The sequence below is a fragment of the Alosa sapidissima genome, chromosome 4 (genome assembly GCF_018492685.1).
Source record: "Alosa sapidissima isolate fAloSap1 chromosome 4, fAloSap1.pri, whole genome shotgun sequence".
Classification (NCBI taxonomy): Eukaryota; Metazoa; Chordata; class Actinopteri; order Clupeiformes; family Clupeidae; genus Alosa; species Alosa sapidissima.
In genome coordinates, this window is record NC_055960.1 from 7,132,444 (window position 1) to 7,159,238 (window position 26,795).

The window sequence follows — 26,795 nt, forward strand, 5'->3', positions numbered from 1 at the left end:
CTCGAAACTAGGAAATGTTTCCCATAGAGAAATATTTCCAATACACTGCCATTGCAGAGGGACTGCGAAAGGAGGTCGCAGTCTCCTTATGTCGCTGCCTCCTCGGCTTGAGGGGCCATTAATGACATCTAGGGATTTTAATTTTCTTTTTGGGGGGGGGAGTTTGCAATCCGAAACCGACTGGCTTTGTCTCTGTTAGTGGGGAATGAGCGACGAGAAAAGCCCGGGCAACTGCAAGAGAAACTCTGGGTGTTCCAGGTAACATGGTCTATCCCTCGCAACCCTTAGAATAGCGTACATGTTGACAGGTATTAGTCAACGATTACTTCGGCCTAGCTTTTGTGTTCCTTAAGTGAATGAGAGGGTGATGCCGACAGTGTTGTCAATTCATAGCATCACTGCCACTGTGGTTTTGGTAATGCTAGCTATTGTAACAGCTACCATTGCCTGGAGCTCAGTAAAACGAGATATAACTAGCATGTTAGCGTCAGTGCTCTGGCCCAGCTACATCTTTAGCTCCAATTTAATTGTTGAAGTGAACATCAGCTATGTAACAATGTCTTAGCAGCTGCCCACATTTTGACCGAGTCCTCAGCAATACTGAAAAGATTAGCGCGCCTGAATTTTGTATCGAGAGCCACGTGATTTTATGTTTGACAGCTGACTTACCTTTTCTGCTGTTAGTATTGAGCAAATGCTGGCTGTGAACCCCGGGAAGACGCCGATCAGTCTGCTGCAGGAGTATGGAACGCGGATAGGCAAGACCCCGGTGTATGACCTCCTGAAGGCCGAGGGCCAGGCCCATCAGCCTAACTTCACCTTCCGCGTCTCCGTGGGCGACATCAGCTGCACCGGCCAAGGGCCCAGCAAGAAGGCCGCAAAGCACAAAGCCGCCGAGGCAGCCCTCAAAATGCTTAAAGGGGGAATAGGGGGAGTCGCTGGAGTAGAGAGTTTTGCTGGAGTCGACATGTCTTTAGATGGAGAATGGTAAAATCTGGTATCAATATAGTGTCCTATGGTGGCCCTGAGAGGCCAGTGTGTTCATAAGAAAAGAAAAAAAAAAGATTATCTGTCTCTTAATTTATGTATTTTCTTGTAGCATCCCAGCAGAAATGAAGTCAACCAGCTCTACTCAGCAAGTCGAGTGCAATCCAGTAGGAGCGCTACAGGTGATCAAATATGTCTGACATTAGTTCATTCTGACATTAGACATTAGAATCAAACATAGGAGTTACTCTCTCTTTCTCTGGTGTTTGTTATTTAATTTTAATCCTTCATGTTGAATGCCTATGTTTCAATATCGGCAACAAGTGACAAAACCCCTATTATGCTATGTGACCCCTACATTTACTCTCCCCTACATCACATGGCTGTTCTTCATATTATTTCTGTTGAAGATGGAGAACCCATTTCAGCTCCCCACTCTTCTTGAAGAAGACTTCACATAGAGGTCACAGAGTACTGTCAGTACGCAAAACGAAACAAATCGGTGCTACCCAGCTCGAGTTGCTGCAGCTAACAGCTAGAGCAGCCAGGCAGCTACAGTGCAACATTATGGGGGCATGATTTTGAAGATGCCCCTCCCAGAGTGTAGCACTAGCTGCCTGGCTACTCTGGCTGTTGGCTGCAGCAGCTCGAGCTAGGTAGCACCGATTTGTTTTGTTTTTTTCCCCCCGTACCGATACAGGTACAGGTGACTTCGAGGAACAGAGATCTATGTGAAAAATTGCCTGAGTTTTCCTTTCACACTCTTCACTGTCTAGTTTTTGTCCCTCTATCTGTTCCCACATTCTCCTGGTAGGAGCTTGTGGTGCAGAAAGGCTGGCGTTTGCCTGAGTACACGGTGACACAGGAGTCCGGGCCTGCCCATCGTAAAGAGTTCACCATGACCTGCCGCGTGGAGAGATTTGTTGAAATCGGTAATGTTGAGTGGGTGCAGAATCACCTGTTGCAATCATGCTTCAAAGACTTCCCCCTTAAGGCACAATAAGACCAATGCCCAAGTCATCCATATCACTTTGTATAACAGTCGAGTCTATAAAAGGGTTTTGTTGATATTGTAATGTCTGTATTGGTTGCAGAATTGATGCCCAGCAGTGTTATAATGAATAGCTGATGGATACAGGGTGCTAATTTGAATGATGGGCAAGTCCAAAAGTCTAACTAAAGCTAATTTAATAACTAAGTAAAATCAATTTCCTAATTTAACACCATGGGCAGGACCTTAACCGCAACATTGATGAGTCACTTCAATCCTCTCACATGCCACAATGGTGGCTGTAGTTCACACGTAAGAACCTGCTTGTTGGTTTACTTTGTACTTGCCCACGATATAAATTAGGGCCCATAATGGTATTTTAAAGCACAGAGACACATTTTTTTTAAAAACGGAAAGTAATTTATTCTTGTGAAACATTTGTTTAAAAACTAATAGGCAGTGGTACATCCAAGAAGCTTGCCAAGCGCAACGCAGCAGCAAAGATGCTCTCCAGGATCCATGACGTGCCAGTGGATCTGCGCAGCAGCCATGAAGCTGAGGCGGAGGACGATACCTTCACTATGGTGGGAAAGTTTACCTCATGGTCATGTTGTAGCTACTGCTTGCTTTCTTTTATGCTATTTAGCACATCAGTGCAACTACATTATGTTAATGAAGTTGAGAATGTGGGCCTATGGCGACTGTTTGGTACTGGTCCATGTGTACACACACATATAAATTCAGCTGTCTTACTGTTTGCAGGATGGTTGATACATCTTCCTGTTTGTAGAGGAAACAGTACAACGAACATGTTAGATGCAAGTCATTCAGTACAGTGAAAAATGACATGTCATGATTCTTGATACTATCTACAGAAACACAAACTCATAAAGCCACTCTGTTGTGCCTTACTGGTCTTTCTAGTTCTGCCCTGTCTCTTATACTCAGTATTGGTGTTGTTGTGAAGCCACTTGTATTGTGGCTTTGACTGAAAGGCGCTGTATAAATGAATATAGACTTGCTGAGGGCCGTGAGCTTAGAGGTAATAATCATAACCTCTGGGTAGGACAGCACTGTATCTCTTCTCAAATTCTGGAATGTACCGGTATATCAAATGTAGATTTAAAGATTGGGATAAATGCAGAGACCAAATTTCCCTCACGGGATCAAAAGAGTATATATACTTATACTATATTGTTTGTGTTGTTTATGTAATTATATTTGTTTGTTTGTTTTTAATCTCTAATTTATATTGTTTTATTAGACCTTTTTTGCCATGACCTAGTCTTTGATGCTGATATGGCATTAAACTGACATGGCCACTGCTGCTGCATCTCTTCTCACTGTGTCCTTGTGCTTGTGCTCCAGCAGCACCGTTTGGAGGGTGGGAAGTGCAAGGGCTTTGGCTGCACCTGGGACTCGCTCCGCAACTCGGCCGGCGAGAAGATCCTGCAGCTGCGCAGCCACCCACTGGCCACGGCCAGCTCCACCGCCAACTTTTGCTCCCTGCTACACGACCTGTCGGAGGAGCAACGCTTTGACGTCAGCTACCTGGACCTGGGTAAGCCTCGCCTCGCCCGCAAGCTGCTCCTCTATCACGCTCTAGGTCAAGTCAAGTCAGTGCTTTATTGCCAATACCATGAAACATCGCCTGACAGCAGCTGCTTGTAACCGCACCAAAAAAGTTTTGAGACTTGTTTTTCGAGAGTGTTTTTGAATGATGTGTGCAAACACTTTGTAATGGACAAACAAACACGCCTTTATTGACCCCTACTAATCCACAATTGCATCTGGAAAAGGTATTTGAAAGTTGTTCTAATTGGATATTTTGGATGATGTGTGCAAAAACTTTGTAATGGACACAAAAATACATCCTTATCCACCCCTAGTCAAGTCCAAACCATGGTATACTAAAGTCCTTACCACCTCCTAGCTCTAGTCTTACCTAGCTGTGGAAAAGGTGGACCTTTTCTGTGTCACTGTACTGATTAATCTCATCTCAGGAGGGTCCGAATTAAATTCGATATAAAGTTCAGATTTAGTATGGCAAGTGAACATATATTTTATCATTTCAGCTCTGGAAAGGCTTTGCTGAAACTCTACACTGTAGTTTTGCATCACTAATTAATCACCTCTGTCGGAAATATGCGGTTGGTGGCTGCCTATCTAATTTCGTCATACTTATTGCAAATATGTAAGTGGAGTGGCTGTGGTCGGCCCCATGAATCTCAAGCGCAGTCTGTAAATCAACCACCAAATTATCTGCCCAATGCCATCCTTAAGTGGGATGCCAGAGGCTATTTCGGGGGTAGGATCCAGGGCCGAGACCCAGCCGCAAACTTTAAAGTCTGCGATTAGTCATATTTTCCCACCCTATCTCCGGGGATAAAATGGAGCCAGTCTGGCTTGGGTTGGTTTGTTCAAGATGTAGGCCTATTTTTGTCTTTCTGTGTGAAATTACTATTAATATTTAGTAGCAACATTCTCAGAGAGGTTCTGAAAGCATTTAAATGAAACTCTTTATATTCGTGTTTTCTCAAACATCTATATTTGTACTCATGGAAAGGGTGTAAAAAAATATGCCTTGTGTGATATAGGCCTGTATTCTCCGGGGAGTTTGTAGTTAACGAGTAGTTCACATTCACTTGGCTACTTAACTGCCTGCCCAGATCTTGCCGAGGTAACTAAATATCTGTGGTGATAAAAGCAGTCTGTGTGTTGAAAAAGTAAATGCACACCGAATCTTGGAACTTTGCGAGGTGCTGGTCACAGGATACGTGATATGAAAACCAGAGGAAGACTGCACACTCTGGATGCTCAGATGCCACAGTGATTTAATAAGAGAGAAGTTTCTGCCCATGGCCCCTCTCAAGTCTAAGCAGTCTGGTCATCTTTCAGCAGGAAAGATCAAATGTAGGCTATACAAAAAAAGAGTTCTCCCAGATCAGCTGGCTTAGTGGTTTAGGTACTTAAGATATCAGATGCCTCCCATTCAGATATGTATTTGATGATTTGACTCTTTTCTGAGTAATGTAGATGAAGTGAAGTCCCAAGCAATGTATATGCTAGTTCGCTTTTTATTCTTTCATATATCGTAGTCTACTTCACTGTAGGTTTTGTGTTCCTGTTTTGAAAATGTTCAATAAAGATGTAGGATGAATGTCTGTCTAACCTAATCAAAGTTAGTAAATGTAGGCTATGATTTATGTGCTTGATGTCAGACGTTGCAGCAATATAACCAATTTCAACACTAGGTGGCATTATTGTAGCTAAAAGCTTTAAGCTTTGTACATCAATAACCAGTATGGAATGGGTCTAAATTAATTCATGGTTTAATTCTAGTCTCAGCAGATTTTCTGTGACTTTTAAAATCATTTGATTTTCTTTCTTTCTTTCTTTCTTTCTTTCTTTCTTTCTTTCTTTCTTTCTCTCTCACTCACTCAGAGGAGCGCAGTCTGAGTGGCCTGTGCCAGTGTCTGGTGGAGCTCTCCACCCAGCCCATAACCGTGTGCCACGGCTTCGCCCCCAGCCTGGATGCCGCCCGGGCAAACGCTGCCCACAATGCACTTCAGTACCTCAAAATCATGGCAGGTGGGAAATGACCCTGTTCTGCTGACGAGACCTCACACTTTTTTTCTTTCTTTCCCTTTTTCTCTACCCCCTCTATTTGAAGGGGCTGTTGTTAGAAATGGTTAAGGTGACCTTCTCCAAATCTTGTTTATGTCCTCAGTTCTGTGAAGTGAGGGTTTGTGTGGGATTCTGTGACTCCCAGTGATGTTACTCCAACGTTTCCCCCTGATGCAAGATCTCATTTGAGAGCTGTAGAGCCACCCTATGGATTACAAAATTGAACAATTCTCCTCCATCTAGATTTAGCATATAGTGTAGTTAAACTTTGATATAATGTGGCAGTGCATTATATTCATTTTAAAGTCTAGTTGCACTTGTCCTATTGAACTATGTGCTGCACTAGCAAATGTTATTACTATTGAGAGTCCCATGTTCTTATTGTTTATCTTGCAATTCCCCACTTATTTTAACAATTGATGTTTAAATTGTCTATATATGTCTAGTGTGTTTAGCTTTTAGCCATTAACATGTTTCTAAATTGTGCTCTTAAACTGCAGTGGCCTTTTTAACCATGACATGAAATAATTAGCCAATCTGATCACTGGCATTTTTAGAAATGTGACCTATCCACTCTCTAGATTACAAGGGTAATTGGACAAACTGCTAGTGTTCATTTTTGTTTTAGTTATAATCAGAGTTGGTGACTGACAGAACTAATTACCTTTTAAGAACAAGCCCAGTTTTAATAATTGTTAGACTTAATATTTCTGTCCTGTACCCAAATTTAAAATGATGCTCCAAACATGATGTGCTAAAACTATGCTTTTATGATCACCTCAGGAAGATGCACATAATGTGCATTTTCAGCTGCCAAAAAAATTACTAGACATCAACTCGACTACAAAGTATGTGTTATGTAACAAATTAGTGTCATTACTGGCAGATGTCCCAGTAGAATCCATGGGATTAAAAAGAGAAGGCTCCCTGTTGTGACTCTTTGAGATATTTTCTGAATTTTTATTAGTCACCATTTCTGGAAATGGGCAATACATAGAGAGAAACTGGGAAATGGAGAAATGAATGCATTCTCAATTGTACAAATAATGTTTTGTTGGATTTTATTTACTGTAATACATTATAGCAGTCTAACACCTGTCTGCTTTACAACATTTTCAAAAAATAAATTTAATAAAGTCTTTTAAATACACTTCTCTTGATTTAATGTGTGCTTGATGCAAGTAAGTTCTCTGTAATATAAATTAATGCAATTTATTTTTAAATCAACACATCATACACAACACAAAGGACTTTCAGTAGCATTTTTGAAAGGCAGGAAAGATGACGGTAATTTGCAGTCGAGGGAATGCATTCAGCTGGCTCAGCTCACATCACAAAGGATCTGCAGTGTCACTGTCCCTGTTTCTCGAGTTCAGATAGCGTGCACTACAGTATCGTCACAAGCACAGGACTGTGGCTAGCCATTGCGTTATTAAACATATCACACACTCAAATGGAAAACTATATACACATAATTTAGTGCAACATGCAGGTTTCCATGGACCCTGTATTTGTTAATGAGAGCTTAGCCAGGAAACCAGCACACTGGAACTCTCTCAAATGATGCCGCAGGTAACTACACCCGTGCCACGTGTATGGGCCATAGAGTAGCGGCCATACACATACGCAACACTGTAAGGCCATGCGAAAACAAAGCAGCCTCTTTGCAAGTCTTCAGGTTTTTGTTTTGATTGTTTCAGCACAATTTTGAAAACCAAGCCCACTTGTTTCAAAACACTACACACCATTAACACAACCCTAGACAAGAGTATCAGAATGCTGCAGATGCTTTGCCAAATGAAACCGTAGCAGAACATTCTAAAGAGAACGTACTACAGTGAAAGTGCTTCCAGCACCTACCTCCACAATCATTTTCCTCTCCCTACCTGTTGGTTCAGCATGCGAGCTTCTGGGTACCCAGATTACTAACTACCCATACTGCTATGGGCTTCTGGGTACCCAGATTACTAACTACCCATACTGCTATGGGCTTCTGGGTACTCCGATTACTCCCTACCCATCTACTGCTATGGGCACCCCCTGTCATCCCAATTCTTCCTCTCACTGCAATGTTGGCTACTTTCATTTCTGTTTAAGACGGTGCTTAGGTCTGAAAGGTGAGTTCTGAAAGGCAGTATCTTGAAATGGCAAAGAAGTGGCATTTTGTTAGATTTCTGTATCTAAAGTAGGGACGTGTGTTTAATGTTTCACAAACAACTGTGTAGTGGTTTGAGTTTAAAAATTCACAAGCTGGGTTTCTTCACATTTTTGTGTTTAAGCAATCAAAAAATTCATCATCCTGATCCTCTTCTACTTGTAAAGGTCAAGACAATGGCAATGCAAATATTACAGTATCCTAGTCCTCTGCTTGATAAACAGTGCATAAACAATGCCCATTGTGGCCTAATTTGTATACTTTACAAATAAATTACGCTTACATGTAAATTCTCTGCAGAGGTCAAGGTTTGAAGTACACTTAAAAGCTAGTAACGTGTTGTTACAGTACACACAGGCCCATTCATGAAACAGAGGGACAATCTGGTTGAGAGGATTCCTAAGCCAGAAGGTGCAAGTCATCCTCGGCATAGCCACTGCTGTCTGACTGGAAACTCTCCCCCCTCGGCAAGCCTAGAGTACAGACACAGGAAAGTCAAGACACAGTGGTGGTTACATGAGTGTACAGCATAGCAAATGCATTTCTAGCACTTTGTCGTTGTGACTGCCTGTGCCGTTTGCAGATAGGCCAAATGCTGCGCCAGCTTATCTCCCTTCCTGTCGTGAGGTTTCCCACCACTGACAGAGATAATCAAGATGAGAAGCCTGTTCACACCAACGCCTTAGCAGCTCAAAAAGTGATGATCGCACAGCACAGCACCACCCAACATTCACTTCATCTTTTACTGTTGCTTTGAAACTTCTGGGAAGCCACTGCTTATGCTACGCTGTGGTAATGCTGAGAAAGTTTAAGAGCAAAGTTCTTCTGACGAGGTGTTGTGGCCTCTTAACACAGCCTGAACTATTATAATTGTTTCATTTCTTTTTTAAAAGAATGGTTCCATACTTGGCTTCAGATAAAAGCAAGCTCTAGCTAAAATCAACTCACTATTGTTCTGACCAATAGCCGGGAGGGATAAGGAGGCACGTGTCCCGAGGTCGGATTGTCCAACATCATCTTCCCCAGCACTGTGAACCTGTTCAAAAACAACAACTTTCTACTTATACTTCAATCCATTTATTCATCATGAGTCATGGATGGGAACTATTGAGAACACTGAGAGGGGGCGGATAGCAAAACTAGCGCTTGTCTTCACAGTTATCACTTCCATCAGAACAAGGCAACAGCACAGAAGCACAGGCATTCGTTGCCTCTGTGGAGGCGGGCAGTTGTTGAGCTGGATGACTCAACTGTAGATGAAGGAGCATGGTACATACCTCTTCTAGTTCAAAGGAATTGGCGTGCTTGGGTTCGTGGATGAGTCGAGCCTGCTCTGCACCCTTGAGGGGGCTTAGGTACCTCCGGTTTGAGAGCAGTGTCTGAGATTGAGCAGAGACGGCACTGAAGGGAGGATCTTCTGCTGTGTCCCCGTGCATGGCTTCACCTTCCCAGCCTGTCACCAGTATCTGACATGGGGACACATGACTGCTCCTGCTGGGATGAGATGATGGTGCAGACGGCTCGCCATCCACCGAATGACGTTCAGAACAGGTTTTAGGGATATTTGTGGGTTCACCTTCTTGTAAGTTGCAATGAACTGTCTGTTCGTTCAGTTCTGAGGGTGAAGTTGTGATGGAGATGTCTGAAATTGGCTGTCCTCCAAAGCACTTATGGGGCACTGAGGTTTTGAAGTCCAGTGGACTGCAGTAAGGTGCTTGGTGCACCTCCTCTACAATCGGAGGGCAGATAATGTCATGAGTCACCTTAGGCACAAGGGCCATGGGAGCCTGAAACAAGGCATGCGACTGGAGGTTGAGGGTTACTGGCCTTTTGGAATTTTCTGGAATGTTTGCGTCATCAACAGCACTCTGGTTTTGGCCAGGATCAGAAAATGTGAGCCTCACCCTGCAGTTATTAACCGAGTCTTGAGAGATCTTCCTTGAACCTGATAACAATGTGCTTGAGTGCTCAGTGCTGTCAAGACCTGTTTGAGGAGTCATATCCTCAGAAGTCCTCCTTTCTGATCCCTTGCCTGCTCCTCTTTCTATATTAGGGTTTACTTTAGTGACATGTCCCATATTGTTTTCTGCAAGCCCTGCACAGTTTCCCCCTTCAAGTTCTGAGTGTCCTGGAGCCTTTGTGTCTGTGTTTATCAACTGGGTCGGTATTTCGGGGATACTGCCCCGCTTCCTGGGTGAGTTGTGTGGTGATGTGGAGTCGGAGGTACGAGAGCCAGCAAAGAGGCACATTTTCGAAACGGTGTCCTTGAGCCTCTCCACGGGTGAGCGAGGCTCGCTGCGGACACTGCCGAAGAAGCGCACCCCGATCCGCTTTTCAGCCGCAGGGGAAAAGCTGAATTCGGGGGGCGCGAGTTTCTGGAGGGGAGTCCTGGACACATGGGAATAAAGGGAGTAAAAGGCATTGGCCATCGCTGTCAGCACCTCCACTTGCCTGAAACGACCTGCACCGGAGAGAGAGAGAGAGAGGAAGAAAGACCATTCAGTGTTTCATAACTAAAATACATAACAATAGCCAGAACATAAAGGCACAAACCATAAGGCTTGCCAGACACGATATAAGGGCAGAATACAAAAGACATGGTATGATAATCCACTCACTAGCAAGTGACAGGTTTGGGTCCTCTTGACTGACCCGACGGAGCTGTGACTCCAAGAAGAGGCGGAAATTGATGCCGCGCAGTTGGGAGGGGAAGTTGAAGAAACGGGAAGGAATCCGCGCCGTGACCTGGGGCTCATCACAGCCAAAGCCCAGCTGGTACAGCGTTTCCTCCGCATCCTCTGTGCACATCTGAAGAACCTCCGAGATACTAATGTGTGTGTGTGTATGAGAGAGAGAGAGAGAGAGAGAGAATGTGTGTGTGAGAGGTGGGGGTGGAGGGAGTGGAGAAGATGGAGAGATTTATGTCAACAGTGACATTATTAGGACAGATACAGGCAGGAGGAGTCAGGTATGTTAGGTATGTGTTTACCTTGAGGCCGTTTTACTGGTGGTGGAGGACAGGCAGCTGGAGGCCATGCTCTGGCCCATATTAAAGAGTGGAAGACTAAGCCTCTGCTGCGGTGTGCTGTGAAAACATTCACATTCTCAAAACTAGGTTGTCCGGTTGCCACAGCAAAGTTACATGCTATTGCACAACAATTACAGCATTTAATCATTAGTGTGGATTTGCAAAATGGACACTGGTAATAACCTCGTGGTAAATTTTTTCTGACGTGATTTTGGAGGGGGCAGGAGCACAGGACGGCACCTGGTGATGCAACACACAGCCAACAACAAAGCCATGTGAGTGAGGGACAGTGTGCACATGCAAAACATCTGAATTTTGTATAAGACAAGCAACATTTCCTCTCACCCCACTGATGGTCTGGCCACATCATGCAACACAGTGGCTAGGCAGAAAGAAAGACTAGTCTGAGACACACCTTCACCCAGCTTAACAATCATTTGCATTTCCATTACAATTCATTCCGCCCTTCTAATACTCATGTCAAACATATGCTGTCAGTGGCAACGGATCCATCTTTTCAGACACATGGTTTTACAGATAAGTTTTATCTGATTTAAATCCACAAGGATGTCACTCAAGGAAGAGGTGTAGGCTTTTGATGCTACAAAGAGGCCATTGTTTTTAATGCAATAGAACTGTGTGCTGCAATGGAAATAGGCTGGGAGAAGGGCTGTAGCCACCATGTACAGTCTCCTGCTTTGGCTTCATGCCCTGGCAATATGAAGTGACAATTGTTGAAATGCTTTATCATTGCATCCTTTATGTGGTTATTCTCTTAAGCACTCATATTTCTGAATCATTTTGTATTAAAAAAAAATTACATTTTGTTTACTGGAACCTGGACAAATTCCCACACGTAAACAGAGAAATAAGTGCGCTGGTCACACACAGTCCCACCTCTTCCCATAACAGTCTTTCCTGTTTTGTTTCCTCTGTCTAAGTTTACTTTCCTTCACTTACCCTCAGCTCCTAGACTCAGGTCATCTTCAAAACTGTTACATGTTTTCAGTAAAGACTCTGGGGGAGGTAAGAGGAGCATTATCACTAAACATGGGTGAGAATCTAGACTAACTTGACAACAAGGGTGAGATAACAAAAGCAAATGTAGCAAAGGTCAGCACTTTCCATGATCAGAGATGCATTCAGCCAAAACCTTACACCCTTGCTCTCAAGCCTAACAAAGCAACGGGGTTGCAACGGTTTTCTGTTTGCTTTAGGAGGACTTACCCAAAGTTAAGTGAGCAGGGTCAGCTCTCGCCTCCTCTAGTCCAGTGGCTGGCCTGTGAAGGGTTAATGTGTTTGTGATAAAAAAATAGCTACCATTAAGTCAGCAACCACTAAGTACACATTATCAGCTCTGAATTGTTGCGTGTGCCTGTGGGTAGACAGTGGGCATAGGGCCAGTCACTGGGATAAAAATACCCACAAAGCACCACGTCAGACACTGCAGTGTTCTGCTCCAGCCTCCCATCTTTACATAAATACTGCTATCCTATCTCAGCACATGACAACTCTGGGTATCATCACAAGATAGTTTTGAATGACTGATTTCTGAAGGCGAAAAATAAACATCTTTGCTGCCGTTTGCCTGCTGTCTTGGGGTTGACTTATTGTTATAGCAGGGGCAATAGCATTTTAGTCAGTGACATCATACCATACCATGGCCCTCCATTAGACACAGCAATATGACAGAAATTGTATTTGTACAATGTTAAATCTTCTAATGGATAATTGCAAGACTCACTTAGAATAAGAATATCCTTATAGCCACTCTATCAAATGGTCATTATGTGAGTGCACTCATATTTGGACTACATAAATATTACAGCAAGAAAGTAACATGCTATTTTTACATGGCTTTCCCAAGCTTATTATATCTTAATATATCTTCAGGCAATACAAAAGAAATGTCCTGAGTAGAGAAAACATTGTATTATTTAACTGTAACTGAATCCATGTATTTGGTCCCTCTTTTGGGAAAATCAGTCTATTTTAATTCACATTTAACTTATCATTAACTTCACTAGATTCAAATCTCTAGTCTTGTTTTTTTTCCATTCATCTGTTTTTAATGCTCTGCCGCCAACAAACACATTATGCCACTCCTCAAGTCTACACAGACAGAGCAGGTGTCTCTACACACAAACACACACACACACACACACACACACACACAAATATACACAATACAATACACAATTATACTTACCCACAACCTTGAAGCCAGGTTTCAATCTTTCCTGTAGCACATCCTGTGGAAACTCAAAAGACACACCATGCAGAGACAAAGAGAGTGAACGTGCAGATGTGTACTGTACCTCTGCTTACATACTAAACACTTATTATTGTCAGCTTTTTCCCTAAGGTGGTTTCTGCTATGCTGCAGTGTCAATCTGCACTAGTTACATAACATTTGTGCTGTCTTTGAGGCTGCGTGGTCTAGGCTATTTATGTTTCATTTCTTGGTTTATTGGCCTGTAGCCTATTGCTGTTGTTTTTGTTTTGCTATTGTAACTTTAGACTTCTCGCTCTCACTCAAAGATTTCCCAAAGAAAATGAATGAGGAAATTATTTTTCTCAAAGTAAAGCATTCAGCAGGTGTGTAAGAAGGGCTTATGTGTAAGCTCATATTCCCTTCCTCAAAACGACCTAATAATCCGTTTATTGTAGTTCCTGCTACTTCTCTGTGGTCGGCACGGCCACACTGGAGATTTGGTTTGAAAATGTCACTGACCTCCCAAAAAAACATCATCCTCCTGGGTGGACAGGTGCAGGTCTGTGGTTGCTGGGTACGGGGTCTGATGTTCCGTCTCCTCCAGGGTAAGCCAGCTGCTGTGCACCCAGGCATGACGCCTGACATTTGGGGACGGCGTCTCCATTGGGTCCAGAAAATAGCGAACTGGAGAAAAAGTTGATACCTTTACACGTTCTGGCCAACCTTTAAGAACCTCACTGGTCGTATGAATGGAATGATACATTTGAAATAAATGAATAAATAACCTCGACCCATATGCTAAACATTTTTTAAGTTCAGGAAGAATGTTAGGCTGGTGTTCAGCAGCAATTTACTTCGACTTCACAGTCGAAGGCTATTAACTTCAAACAGTGAAAATCCGTTTTTTATGACCGATAATCATACATATGAAAAGCCAAACACTGTTGAGACATACGAAAAGACCAACTTATTTATAAGCCTAACCAGTCACGAACTGATGCGAGATTCACGTCCATAACATACCTTCACTATGCCGGTTTGCCTATCATTCAAATTAAGCACTATTCACCGCTCAGGTATCCGATATTGATTATGCAACGAGGCATCCTTGAGTGTTCCCTCTATTTGTACATGTACGCTCCCGAGGATCCCCATTTTAGAGCATTGTTCGCCGCCAACGCAAAGTTTCGTGTCTGCGCTTTTGACAGACTGCGTGCTATTGCCGTTAGGCTACATGAAGAACCAAGGAGGAAATGATGCTGCGATCAGAAGACAGAACTGAAACAGCACTAGCACCTAGCGTGTAATATCCTGAACCTGTGCAGCCCATGTAGTGATGTTCCAGTGTCGGTTATCATTTTAGGTCTTGTTGGAGAGATATGACGCCTCCTCAGTATTAGCAGCGCAATGACTGACCCTGCCTATAGTTCATAGCTTTAGGAAAAATTACACCTGTTGTCGGAAGAAAAAAGTAATAGCCTACGTGGTTGATATTCGCTTGCAAACAGTCATCATGAGCATTCGGAGGAGGTGATAGTCAAGTCAAGTGTTATGTGGACGTGAACGTAGCCTATATTTTGTCCATACAGTTTCAAATAGCCTTTTGCGCTGACAGTGAATAGAGTGGATGAGTCTTGATGGGTGATTAAAGTTAGTTTGTTCAGCTATGCACAAATAGGCTGACACCAGACATAATTTTACTGCATTTCTTACATCCAGTAACTATATAATGTGACAATAAACTTCCTTGTATCCTTGTATCCTATGAAAATGAAACAAGTCAATAATGTATAATTTTTATGGTGCTTATTAGCCTAATACATTTTTCTCAAGTAATTTCGTTTACATGCTCTTCAGTCACCACTAGGTGTCAGACTTTCCATAATATAATTCACAACCTTTATGGTCCCAAAACCTTGAGGATGGTACACTGGGGCCACTGACCTTCCTAAACCGAATCTTTTAAATGTTTTATGTCTGGACTGCCGATGCATGATGAGAAGGAATGGTTCGAGTGCCCCAAAAAAACACAGCCGAAGACCTACTGGTTAGCCGTGGCCTAGTCCAAGTAAAGTGCCCTTGAGCAAGGCACCTAACCCCTCACTGCTCCTCGAGCGTTGCTGTTGTTGCAGGCATCTCACTGCGCCAGGATTAGTGTGTGCTTCACCTCACTGTGTGGGTGCTGAGTGTGTTTCACTAATTCACGGATTGTAAATGCAGTGACCAAATTTCCCTCACTGGATCAAAGGAGTATACTTATACTTATACCAAAGATCAACCGTCTCTGCGTATATTATAACTTCCATCATATAGTATGTTAGAAACCTTACATAACAGCGGTACATAACACATTGTGAATGTTCTTCTCATATAGGCCGGTGTATTATGTTCCTGTTATAAATAATGTAATTCTTGGAGACAAGCTTGTTACATTTGACCTAGGCTATTTGTTTCCTTCAAACAAGAGTAGCATAGCAAAGTTTTATTTTTAGTCATTCAGTTATGCTAATGGTTGTAAGTATATTTTTGTAATTGTTTATATAGCACATCATTAATGAGTTTAGTACTTTTTACAGAACTCTTTGTTTCACTTAGGCCTATTTTTTATGTTTGACCTGTAGTTTTATGAAGACTTGAAAGATTAGACAAAATAAATATTCTGGCCCAAAACATCAAGTTCCTCTTTACATTCATCAGATAACCATGTGAATACTGTCCTGTGCAGAATGCACCTTAATAGAACTTTTATTTTATCTGCTTTGCAGCTAGATGTCATGCTTTTTTGTATCTCTGCACTCTCAGTCCCGGGTTCTTTGCACTGCAAAAGCAGTATTATGGTCTTCTTTTGAGCCATGCAGCGTGTGGCCAAGAGGAGGGCTGTGGGAGAGGTGGGTGTGCATGAGGCTCTAGAACTCCACCCTAACTGGGCCGTGGCTCTCAGTGTTTACATGCAAACGGCATGTGCTCCTCGGGCACCCCCTTCTCTGTTCTCTCACACACACACGAAAAATTCTGTCCCCACCCAGCCCCCCACCCCTTTACCAGGCAGTTACGGCCCTGTAGTCCTCCTACCTCCGTGTTTGTCAGGCCCTCTACCAGCCCCCCAGACCATAGGGAGTGGCCAGTCCACAGTCTCAGCCCTGGTATGAATGTGACTGCTCTGTCATCCTCCCCTTCTCACAGCTGCTAGTTCTTCACATTTAACTGAGAGGAAAAGAAAAATGAGAGACTCCCAAGTGGGTCAGGTAAACGTTGCAGGCACCAGACACTGCACTCTTTTAGAATTAAGCTAACCGAGAAGGGTTACTTCTGTCAATCCTGTCAGCCTTCTGTGAAAAATAAAGGTTGTGGATAAGTTTTTTCTTTCAATTAACTAAAAGGATGATATATATTTTAATGTGATTAGAATGAATAAACTATAAACACTGCTAGTATAATAGCACTATTCAGCACTATGCAGTATGAGCATTTAAAATATTAAATATTTCTTCTTTTATCCATTGTTTTAGTTGTAGTTATGGTTATTGTATTTAGCAGATGCTTTTGGCCAAAGCCACTTGTCAGAAAATGCTGGTAGAATAAGTTTTCAAATAATAGGTCCTAACTACTTTTCACTACTACCCAGAAACAGGCATTCAAACAGGTGGAATATTTTGGTGAGATCATGTTGTCTATAACATTTTGAGGTTCAGTATCCCAAAGAATAATTTACAGTTTTGTATAAGGTTTACCAATCTACTAAGTCTACAATTTAAGATAAACAAAGTATTGCCTGGTTAATGTTCCTTAGTCTATTTGCTTGCAATGCACCATAGAATGTGCTCTATGAAACATTGTTACTTATGTCTGTGGAACAAAAACAGCATATTATTTTTAGAACCTAGTTATAGGCATATTATGTTACATTCAAATTGAGATGAATTCATCAATGGCGCCTTTTGCGCCAAAAATCCCTCCCGCCGACGTCACATTAGTCAAACGTACGATGGCACAACCTACTTTTAGATGACCCCACCCAAATATCCGCCTCTGAATTTGGCTACCATTAGGTGTTTCGTTCGCCTTGACATGAATGTACAAATGCTTACTGTGCCGCACGTAGTTTTGTTCACGCCCAACATTCCATATAACTTCTAGGTGAACTTCTACTTCAACGGAGCGTACTTAAGCAAAAAATCTCTTACAAGAGATTTCCATTGGCTCTAAACTAAACTATTGGCATTTCTATTGGAGAATTTACTTTTCCTTCTGTCTACTTCGCCGCGCCGCCGTCAAGTTCGGTTGCGCGGTTTGCAAGTTGATGTCAGTCTAGAAGAAGCCCGAGAAACTCCTCTCATCTCAAAGCTATGAGTGGTGGTGAGTGAATTTTGGAAAAGTTTAGTAGCTTCTGTGGAACTGCATTTGTCTCATTACAGATTTGCCATTGATGTGTTTGTGGATTATACATACATGAACCGTACGTGAGTATAGATGTGGACTTAATCCCAAATAGCTAGCTTTTAAGCTATAACGCTAATTTAGTAAAGTAAATGGTTTTGCAACGAGATGAGTAATGTTAGCTATTTCCTTTAGCTTGTAGCAGCTACATGGCTACTTTAACCAGTGACGTTATAATGTTTCCCTTACTACGGAATGGCTTGTGGGATTATGCTACTGTAACCTTAATTTTAGATTGCGATATAATGACAAACAACTCCTCTCTGTGTTAAGCTCTAGGATCAGAAGTAACGTTAGTTGTTGAAATAGCAACAGATGACATGGAGTGCTGGTTTAACAGCTAACGTTAGGTCTGGTTAGCAAACTGTTCAATGACCAGGTAAGTTAAGTTAGCCAACGTTAGACAGACACTTTAAGATTGTTCATTTCTTGATTTAAATATTTTATGGTCGACTAAAAATGTCGTGACATTGGGAAAGTAAGTCTGATATAAAGTATTTGCTGGGTTGAACCCGGCAAAGTTGTTTGAAAAGCCATGGTAAACTACAAGCAACAAGATTGAGTGACATTCTTGGCTCGTGTCAGCTTTGGTAGCTAGCAATGCTAGGATATTCAGTTAGCCTTAGCAAGCTGTTCGGAGCCATCTAGTCCTAGGCAGATTGATGGACTATTTTGCCAGCCAAATTAGCGGGCTAACTACGTTATTGAACTTGGTTCGTAGTTAGTGGAGTTAAAGGAAACTGTTTTCATGTACGCCTTGTGTAAAAATGAGCCAACTGTGTGTTAATGTCTGCCAATGCCTGTTAGTCACGCTGAAGTTTGACAAAAGTCTTTACGAAGGGACCCTTTTTACTACTAGCTAGCTAAGTTACGTTTTCACGCAGAGCAACAGCAAGATGAAATGGCCGCGCTGGTGGAAAGTGACGGAGACTTCCTTCAAAAACGAAACAGAAATACCGGACAGGTGAGTTCGGTAGCACTTTAAACAAACTTTTTAGATCATCTTAAAGTGCTTTAGCTAACGTTATCAGTGATTTCAAATGATTTGATCGATGTGGTGGCGGCCAATCATACTCAAATTAACAGAACTGAGTCGGCTAGGTAGCTTCCAGCTAGAATTGAAAGCTTTTGGAAGTGGTGTGTGACGGATGGCATTTGTTGTCGGTTTTGCTAGCGCACATGTCTTTGGGTGGGAGTTAGAAAGGCTGTGGAGGTAAAAGAGGCAACGCGGGGTGTTCCTGTCAAGCCCCGCACTTTGAATGCGGGTTGCGCGGCCCATTCTAGCTGCCCACGGAGGGGTGGCTACATGCGCCTGAGCGAGTTTATAGGGTAGAATAAAGGGTGGGAGGGAGATGGGTGGGGTGGGGGAGGGGATGTGTGGCTAGGCGCAGGAGCTTGGGAGGACAGAAAGAATCTGCGATCCCACCCATTTCCAAATAGCCTTGTTCCCTCCTTTCCCTCTCTGTCCCTCCTCCCATTACCACAAGTATTCAACAGAAATGTCAGCGGTATCAGAGCTGTGTGACTAAATAATCTCCTGTAGAATTTGAATGCTGCAAATTACTAAGTGACTTCTTTGTGTTTCTTCTGCCAAGAAACATTTAATCTTAGTGTAACAAGCAACGACCACGTTTTTTCTTTCTTTTCTCATTTAACAGGACTCCCAGCAGCCATCTCCCCTTGCTCTGTTAGCAGCTACCTGCAGTCGCATGGATGAGAATGATGCCACATCTGACCAGCAAAACCAGCAGCAAAGTCAGCAGTTAGACCTCAGCCAGTCTCAGATCACACACACTGCCAACGGCTGGCAAGTCGTCTCTGGCGTCATGTCCGAGGATCAGAAGAATAGACTGGTGGTGTCCTCAGGAGCCACAGTACAGCAGCAGCAGCCTCAGCATCAGTATGTCATGGCCCCGTCTGTGCAGGGCCAACAGGTGCTTACCACCCTCTCTGGTATGATGCCCAACATCCAGTACCAAGTCATACCCCAGTTTCAGACTGTGGATGGCCAGCAGCTGCAGCTTGCTCAGACCCAGCAGGACCCTTCGGCGTTGGGGGCTGGCCAGTTTCAGCTGGTGTCCTCTCCCAATGGTGGTCAGCAGCTCATTGCCGCCACCAACAGACCTGGGGCTGCAGGTAACATCCTCACTATGCCAGGGCTCATTCAGCAAGCTATACCCCTCCAGAACCTGGGCCTGGGCAACTCGGTACTGCCCAATCAGACACAGTTCCTGGCCAACATGCCATTGTCGCTTAACGGCAACATTACCCTCCTGCCAGTAAGTACTGGAGTGTCCTCTACAGGCGGGGGAGATGGGGGAGGTGGAGCCGGAGGCAGCAACCAGCAGTTGATGCAGCAGCAACCCACAGTGTCGTCTGTCGGGTCAACATACTATACCACCTCCAGCACCACCACCTCTGCCCAGCCTACCATCTCGTATGGGATAGCAACGCAGGCTCAGAGCACTAACACAGTAGTCACTGGAACCTTCCAGAATGCAACAGGGGCTGTACCCATCCAGCCTGATAACAGAGATGGTCAACAACAGCAACAGCAGCAGCAGCAGCAGCAGCAGCAGCAACAACAACAACAACAACAACAACAGCCCCAGCAGCAGCAGATCCTCATCCAGCCCCAGCAGATCCTCCAGGGAGCCCAGACGCTCCAGGCCATCCATCCAGGCACGATGACAACAGCAGGGGGCCAGATGTTTGCCACACCGACCATCACTCAGGACGGCCTCCAGAACCTGCAGATCCAGGCCATCCCCAACAGTGGGCCCATCCTGTTGCGCACGGTGGGGCCCAACGGCCAAGTCAGCTGGCAGACCATCCAGCTCCAGAACCCGGGAGGGGCTCAGATCACCCTGGCGCCCGTGCAGTCCATCCCGCAGCTGGCACAGACGCAGACGGGCAACACGGTGCAGCTGCAGAGCCTGCAGGGCTTGCAGGGCCTGCAGACCATTAACCTGAACCCACTGGGCAACACAGGGCTGCAGATGCACCAGTTGCAAGGGGTTCCTATCGCCATCGCCAACACAGCAGGTCAGTCCTGGGAGAGTGGTTAATAAATGCTTGCCGTGTGTTTTTCAGTTAGTCATTAGTTACTGGACAGTTAGGTCACTTTTGTTTGCTGGCCTATATTTATATCCAAGCAAATTCTATCTAGCAAAGTGTTTGTTTTATCTGTCGAGGTAAAAGAGGTTTTTTTTTTTTCTGCTGCTTGTAAATTCAATGATCAATAGGTTTTAACTTTTTTAAATGTTTTAGCCTGTAAGATGCCCTTTCTACGTAATGGATACCATGTGTTAATCATATTAATCATTGGAACATAGTTGTGCTACTTGCACTGGAAGTTGTAAAACTGGCTAATCTGATGGATAATATGAAGGTAATGTTCATGTGTGGCTGTACTACCCTCCTAACATTCCTCATACTACACAGCATTTCATACGTTAGATGTGGTTAGTTTGGCAATGACAGGGAGTTGAGCTGAACCTTCTGAAATTGCAATCTGTTGAAAAGAAAGGAACCTACTTCCTGTTTGGTGTTGCTTACCATACTGGTTTGGCTAGTTGAAGCGGAGGTTTGTTTGTGCAAGTGTCAGCATGACCTTTGTGTTTTTCATACGAGGAAAAAGGGGGGAGAGAGGGTGTATCTGTGTCTCAAGCATGACCAATTGTGAGTTGGCTTTTTTGGTCATATGTCTGCGTTTTGACTCGTTTATTCTGTAAGGAAAATGCAACTCCACCCCACCCACCCAGAACAGGGCTTATCAGGCAAGGCCTGTCCACAACCGTCTCCACGGCTGCGTACTGGAGGCGGGCTGATGGGTGTGACCACGCCTGTGCTATGCCACCCATATTTATCTGTTTGGTCATTTCCTCCTTGAGAAGCCAAACAAGCAAGCACATATATAGGACAGCCAAGTTGTTAGCCTGATTAGGCTGCAGTGGTGCTTATTCATGTGTGACGGGTGACGCTGCGTCACAGAGTTCCTTCCTGCACGGTGCAGGGGAAAGGAGGCCACTTCCTGCGAGTGACAGAAATGCTACTGAAAAGGAATATAGTAGATAATGGACTATTAATAGTTTCTATGATGGAAACTGAAAGCTCCAGTGTACTACTCGTTTGTGGTTTACTTTGACTCTTTGAACCAGTTGGTTTTTACATTTCAGATGACTTTTTTTCCCCCGTGGTAGTGAAATTGCAGTTAAAGTACCAGGCTGTCAGCTTGATTTGCATGAAGTGTGGTAGAGCGGTCTACTATTGGCCAAGAGTCTATTAAAATGTTGGAGCTAATCCAAATTCCAAGGTAGATGGACAAGTTTGGTTTCACTTTTTTTGTGATCTGTGGGGTATACTACGAATCTCGATCAGTGGGTTAGCGAGGTATGTTGCACTCAAAGCCAGGGTAAGCTGTGAGTCATTTCTCAACTTCCTTGCTTCCATATTGTGTTCTGGTGATTTTAATCTTGTTTTATGCTATTAAAAAAGTAACAGTTAAGAAAGTGGAAGTCCACTTGCCTCACTGCATTCTTGATATTTGAAACTATGTTGTTGTGTTAAATCTAAACTTAAAGGTACACTATGCAAGATTTTCATCTTAATATAACCTTTACGAAGCCAATTTGATGGTAAACGAACTTGTAATGCAGCATAGACTAATACAGAATAGACGTAGCGAGTAGCTTCCGAGAAAACCAGCCATGCAACTACAAGAATGGCGGCCTGACAAATCTCACGAGAATCGTGAAACATTACCTTGTCAGTAGATATAGCTCTTTGGAGATAGTTTTTCCCTGTTGTTAATCCTTCATCTCCACAACAAAAGCATTTTCATTGTGTACTTGGGACAATCACGAGAAGTTTGCTATTTACAACAGCAGAGTAAAATATAAATATAATGTGACTCTAGAGGAAGCTCAACAGTAGCCAAAAATACCTAAACTTGCATAGTGTACCTGTAAGAGTCAGCGCTCAAACCCTCCTGAAAAGCATGGATCTGATGTTCCCCTCTGTTGTGCAGGAGAGCAGATTATGCAGACTGCAACTGGCAACGACAGCATGGATGACGCGGCTCTGGAAGAGAGCCTGGAAACCAGCCCCACCCCCAACAGACGCACACGCCGAGAAGCCTGCACTTGTCCCTACTGCAAGGATGGGGAGGGCCGGTACGTCATGAACATACAGAAAAGACTCCATGTACTCCATATCATGTGTAGATAAGCTCTGAATGATTCATACTCATGCCAAATATTGATTTATAGTGATTTTTATTTGACAAATAAATGTCTTCTGTATGGAAATGACGAGCACAAGACAAAATAAATTCATTCATTCATTGTGTTTGAGATAAAAATGAAAAAAAAGAGAGAATAAAAAAATGTTTTCTAGTACATCAAAATTGGCATGGCTATAAATAACAATGGGCTTAACTCTAGCTAAGGCCTGAAAGTTTTCTTTCTGCACATTCTGTCTGTCAGACTCACTTATTCTGATCTTTCTCCATCTCTGTCGTGGTCCAGCAGTAGCGACCCCACCAAGAAGAAGCAGCACATCTGCCATATCCCTGGCTGCAACAAGGTCTACGGCAAGACGTCACACCTGCGCGCCCATCTGCGCTGGCACACGGGCGAGAGGCCGTTTGTCTGCTCCTGGTCCTTCTGTGGCAAGCGCTTCACCCGCTCGGATGAGCTGCAACGACACAAGCGCACCCACACTGGTGAGTGTCTCTAGATGTGCAGCAGCTACACTTGTATACTAGAGCAGTGGAGCATATTCAAATGGGCCATATTTTCATTGAAGTGTTCTATACACACACAGACCTGCCAACCTGTATGCATTTTGTGTAGCAACTACGCATTTTCACATCAAACTACGTGGGTACAATTTCTTACTTAAAGGAGAATTTCGGTGTGATCTTGACCTAAAGTGTGTTGAAACATGATACCGAGTGTGAACTTTTGTCTCATAGCTCATCTCGGCTTGTCCCCTGCATTTCGAAATCTGGCGCTAATTAGCCGATGCTACCAACAGGTTTTCAAAGGGGATGCCTCGGGCTCTTTAGAGCATATAGATCATTGTTGTTCTGGTTTATTAGCACGAAAACCAGCAAGAACAAATAATAGGCTTCCAGATTGAGATCGCGCACCTATCGCTTTAGTTGGGATAATGTAATCATTGCAGTCTCTCAGATGGCAGAAAGACACCGCCATCTGAAAGAAACTGAGAGCATGTGCAGTTGCAATTCTTGAAATGCAATCGGTAATTTTATTAGTCAGCAGATAATAATTTAACATTGTGTGTGTGTGTGTGTGTGTGTGTGTGTAGTTAAGGGATAGACTGCATGCACACTGACAACAGCAGATGTCTATAAGTCTCTATCTACTGTAGCCTATATTCAGATTAATTAAATATGGTGACCATATCATGAGGGATAGATGTATTTCTTTACAAAAGAAACAGTTAATAATAATGGATTGAAAAGATAATAGACCAGGCATGATTGAATAGAGGCCACATATAAGAAAATGGACAACATATCCACATCAGTCCCTCAACACAAGTGTTTTTCATAGGTCAGGATTATTGGCCTCTAAAACCGATTGCCAACATTATAGAGAGCTACTATGAAAGATTCAGTTTGCACGCTTTTGGCTGCACGCATAAGGCCGACGTGAGCTATTTATTTTTTCTCGAGGTGCTACTCAAAAACATTCTTCAAGGTTGGCAGGTCTGCACACATGAAAATTCTACTGTAGAATGTATATGTAAAATACGCATGACATGTGTGATGTCTAGACCCCTTCGTCTCTGTTGTTAACCTCAGTACCTGTGCATTTCCTTGGCAGGTGAGAAGAAGTTCTCCTGTCCAGAATGTCCGAAGCGCTTCATGCGCAGTGACCACCTCTCCAAGCACATCAAGACCCACTTGAATAAGAAGGGCGTCCCAGCAGGCGGCCAGCCCACGTCCGACTCCGCCTCTCCCGCCCCTGTCGCCTCGGACAACGGCGCGCAAGCCGACCAACCCACACTCATCACCATGGAGACTCTGTCGCCTGAGGGCATCGCCAGGCTAGCGAGCAGCGGCATTAACGTCATGCAGGTGACGGACATCCACTCGCTGAACATGAACAGTAACGGCTACTGAGCCACAGGGGGGCGGGGCAACGGACCGAATCAAGAGGGCAAAGGAGACAGAGCTGGGCATGGAGGTGGGCATGGAGGTGGGCGGGGTGGGTGGGTAGGTAGGTAGGAGGGATTTTTCAGTAAGGAACGATGTCTTGGAGTAGCAATAGGCACAGGTGTTCTTGTAGAACCATGCAATGATATGGATGAGGTCAGCAAGGGACAGACGGTCACAGTGGAAGTGATTGGGCTCGGGAAGAGACTGCAACACACTTTTTTGCGTCAAGGGAAGAAAATGCTTCTCCGTAGCACAATGTTCTGACTCGCCAGAACTCCAAACACTTTGTAACTGGTGTTTGTGGGAAGGTGTGGTGCCCTTAAACACACACACAAACACAGAGACAGACAGACAGACAGACAGACACACACACACACACACACACACACACACACACACACACACACACACACACACACGTGTACATATGCACACACTACGCCAGCCTCCAGAGTTGGCAGTGCTCTCCCTTTCTCTCTCAGGTTACGGCTGCCGACTGTCTGGGCGCGATGTGTCCCGCTTGGACCGGGCCGCCAGCCCCATGTCCAGTATATCTCTTGACCCCAGTGCAGCACTGCGAGGGCCTGTTTCTGAGCGTCCAGTCTGACCACTCTCACTGGAAGGCCAGTTTATGCACCAGACAGAAGGAGAATTAGGTCACTAGTGACTTCAGAAGCCCCATTTTCAGGAGAACTAATCTATCTACGCAGGGTGGAAGGACACTAAAATCCTTGTAGGGATTATATGTTTTTTTTTTTTTTTTACATGAATGATAGGTACACTCACAAGCCATCATGCTTTGATAACTTATCATAGCAAAAAATACTTTTGATAGTGTTTTTGTACATAAATTATATTTTTTCTAAACTCTGAAGACTACAAATTACCATAGGAAGGATCAACTTGTATGATCACCTGAAATTGCCTTTTGTTGTGTGTTGTCTGTCTCATACAATCAGATCTTAACCTTAATTATTATCATTTTTATATAAATGTAGTTTTTTTTTTTTCTTTCTGAGAATACATTTGTAAACTAAACAGAGTGTTCTAAATAGAACTATGTATTGCATTCAGTACAGTCCAGATCTGCCTAACCCACTTTTACTTTGTAATAATGTAGAACCTCATGAAGAGTTTCCATTTCTGTGGTAAAATGTATTACTATGTGTGTTTTCCTAACATCATCTTCACTCAAATCACAAGAATCAAAAGAGCACAAAGACAAACATTTGTTTTTCTTAAGAAATCTGTTCAGATTTTTGTGACATACAAACCAAAGGTCCGTTTTCTATCAGGTGGTAGATGGATTCTCAGGGGCAAGAATTTGAACACCATGACTTTCCTTAATTTTCAAAGAAACCCACATCCGTGTCTGTTGTCCAGAGTTTTGTTGTAACCGAAATCACCCGGACCTCTATAGAGGGGACTGAGTGGCTTCCTGCTTCTAGTGAGTCATCTTTAGTTCGTATTTCAAACAGCTGCTTCACCGTGTCTGCTTCACCGACATGCTCACCCTGATATAGAATGTACCATCATGGAGTAGAACAATAGCAACAATTTGCTGAGACCTCATTCTATATCGGTGCTAAGTGTCAGCAATGTTACATCACCCTTGTCTGTGCCCGTATTTTATATATTTTTTTGCTTTTATATTTGCTACAGACAAGGATGGGCCTTTTTTGTCCAGCCTAAAATGCTGTCTTACACTGTGTGTCTACTAAATCAAACTTTTCAACACTAGCAGTGAAGGAAGACCATGCGTGTTTTTCTATCGTCATGGCGATTCATCCCCAAGTAGTAAGGAGGCGCCTGTCAGCATCACATTAGTCAGTCAGAGCTTGAGAAACACTTCAAGGGCTACTAAGGTTCACTGTAAGGAGAGGTGTTTTTCTGTTGTCCATCTTATCTCTTCATTTCTTTATTTTTGTATTGGGTTGGTCTGTTTGCAGCTGGAATACACTGTTCTTGGATAGTTTGTAAAACAGTAAAATCAGTGTTTTTGCTACAAGGGCAGTTTCCCTCCCCCTCCCCAAAGGACAACCACGTGTATGAACTTTTTTTATGCAAGGGATTTGGTTTTTGTACCTTGTGAATATTACTGCTACAAATGCCAATGTCTGGATTAAAAATAATGAATTCCAAGGGCTTTATTTGTTTTTGTTAACA

At 43.5% G+C, this 26,795-nt stretch overlaps 3 protein-coding genes across 12 annotated transcripts; 2 read left to right on the plus strand and 1 right to left on the minus strand.

Moving 5' to 3' along the window:
• Positions 1 to 6,755, plus strand: tarbp2 (TAR (HIV) RNA binding protein 2). Of its 3 annotated transcripts, XM_042090906.1 has the most exons (8): positions 1 to 258; positions 685 to 987; positions 1,100 to 1,169; positions 1,802 to 1,919; positions 2,435 to 2,562; positions 3,347 to 3,539; positions 5,423 to 5,569; positions 5,709 to 6,755. In XM_042090906.1, exons 1-8 carry the CDS (start codon positions 206 to 208, stop codon positions 5,714 to 5,716), a joined length of 1,020 nt encoding a protein of 339 aa, XP_041946840.1. In that variant the 5' UTR covers positions 1 to 205; the 3' UTR covers positions 5,717 to 6,755. The 3 variants fall into 3 exon arrangements, with proteins under 3 accessions (XP_041946840.1, XP_041946838.1, XP_041946839.1); XM_042090904.1 differs by having other exon boundaries at positions 5,423 to 6,755; XM_042090905.1 differs by having other exon boundaries at positions 3,350 to 3,539; positions 5,423 to 6,755.
• tespa1 (thymocyte expressed, positive selection associated 1) lies at positions 6,650 to 14,333 on the minus strand. Of its 2 annotated transcripts, none has more exons than XM_042090875.1 (12): positions 14,027 to 14,333; positions 13,523 to 13,687; positions 12,998 to 13,040; positions 12,016 to 12,068; positions 11,749 to 11,805; positions 11,134 to 11,170; positions 10,972 to 11,028; positions 10,750 to 10,845; positions 10,379 to 10,587; positions 9,038 to 10,221; positions 8,709 to 8,796; positions 6,650 to 8,233 (listed from the first exon to the last, which is right to left on the minus strand). In XM_042090875.1, the coding sequence occupies exons 2-12, from the start codon at positions 13,665 to 13,667 to the stop codon at positions 8,160 to 8,162; spliced, it is 2,043 nt and encodes a 680-aa protein (XP_041946809.1). In that variant the 5' UTR covers positions 13,668 to 13,687; positions 14,027 to 14,333; the 3' UTR covers positions 6,650 to 8,159. The 2 variants fall into 2 exon arrangements, with proteins under 2 accessions (XP_041946809.1, XP_041946808.1); XM_042090874.1 differs by having other exon boundaries at positions 12,998 to 13,049.
• A 2,720-nt stretch (positions 14,334 to 17,053) lies between these two features.
• sp1 (sp1 transcription factor) lies at positions 17,054 to 26,775 on the plus strand. Of its 7 annotated transcripts, none has more exons than XM_042090871.1 (6): positions 17,055 to 17,359; positions 17,720 to 18,404; positions 19,099 to 20,485; positions 22,470 to 22,614; positions 22,969 to 23,165; positions 24,295 to 26,775. In XM_042090871.1, exons 2-6 carry the CDS (start codon positions 18,342 to 18,344, stop codon positions 24,591 to 24,593), a joined length of 2,091 nt encoding a protein of 696 aa, XP_041946805.1. In that variant the 5' UTR covers positions 17,055 to 17,359; positions 17,720 to 18,341; the 3' UTR covers positions 24,594 to 26,775. The 7 variants fall into 7 exon arrangements, with proteins under 7 accessions (XP_041946807.1, XP_041946805.1, XP_041946800.1 ...); XM_042090866.1 differs by having other exon boundaries at positions 18,325 to 18,404; XM_042090867.1 differs by having other exon boundaries at positions 17,056 to 17,359; positions 18,325 to 18,404; positions 22,972 to 23,165.
• Positions 26,776 to 26,795: the final 20 nt, after the last annotated feature.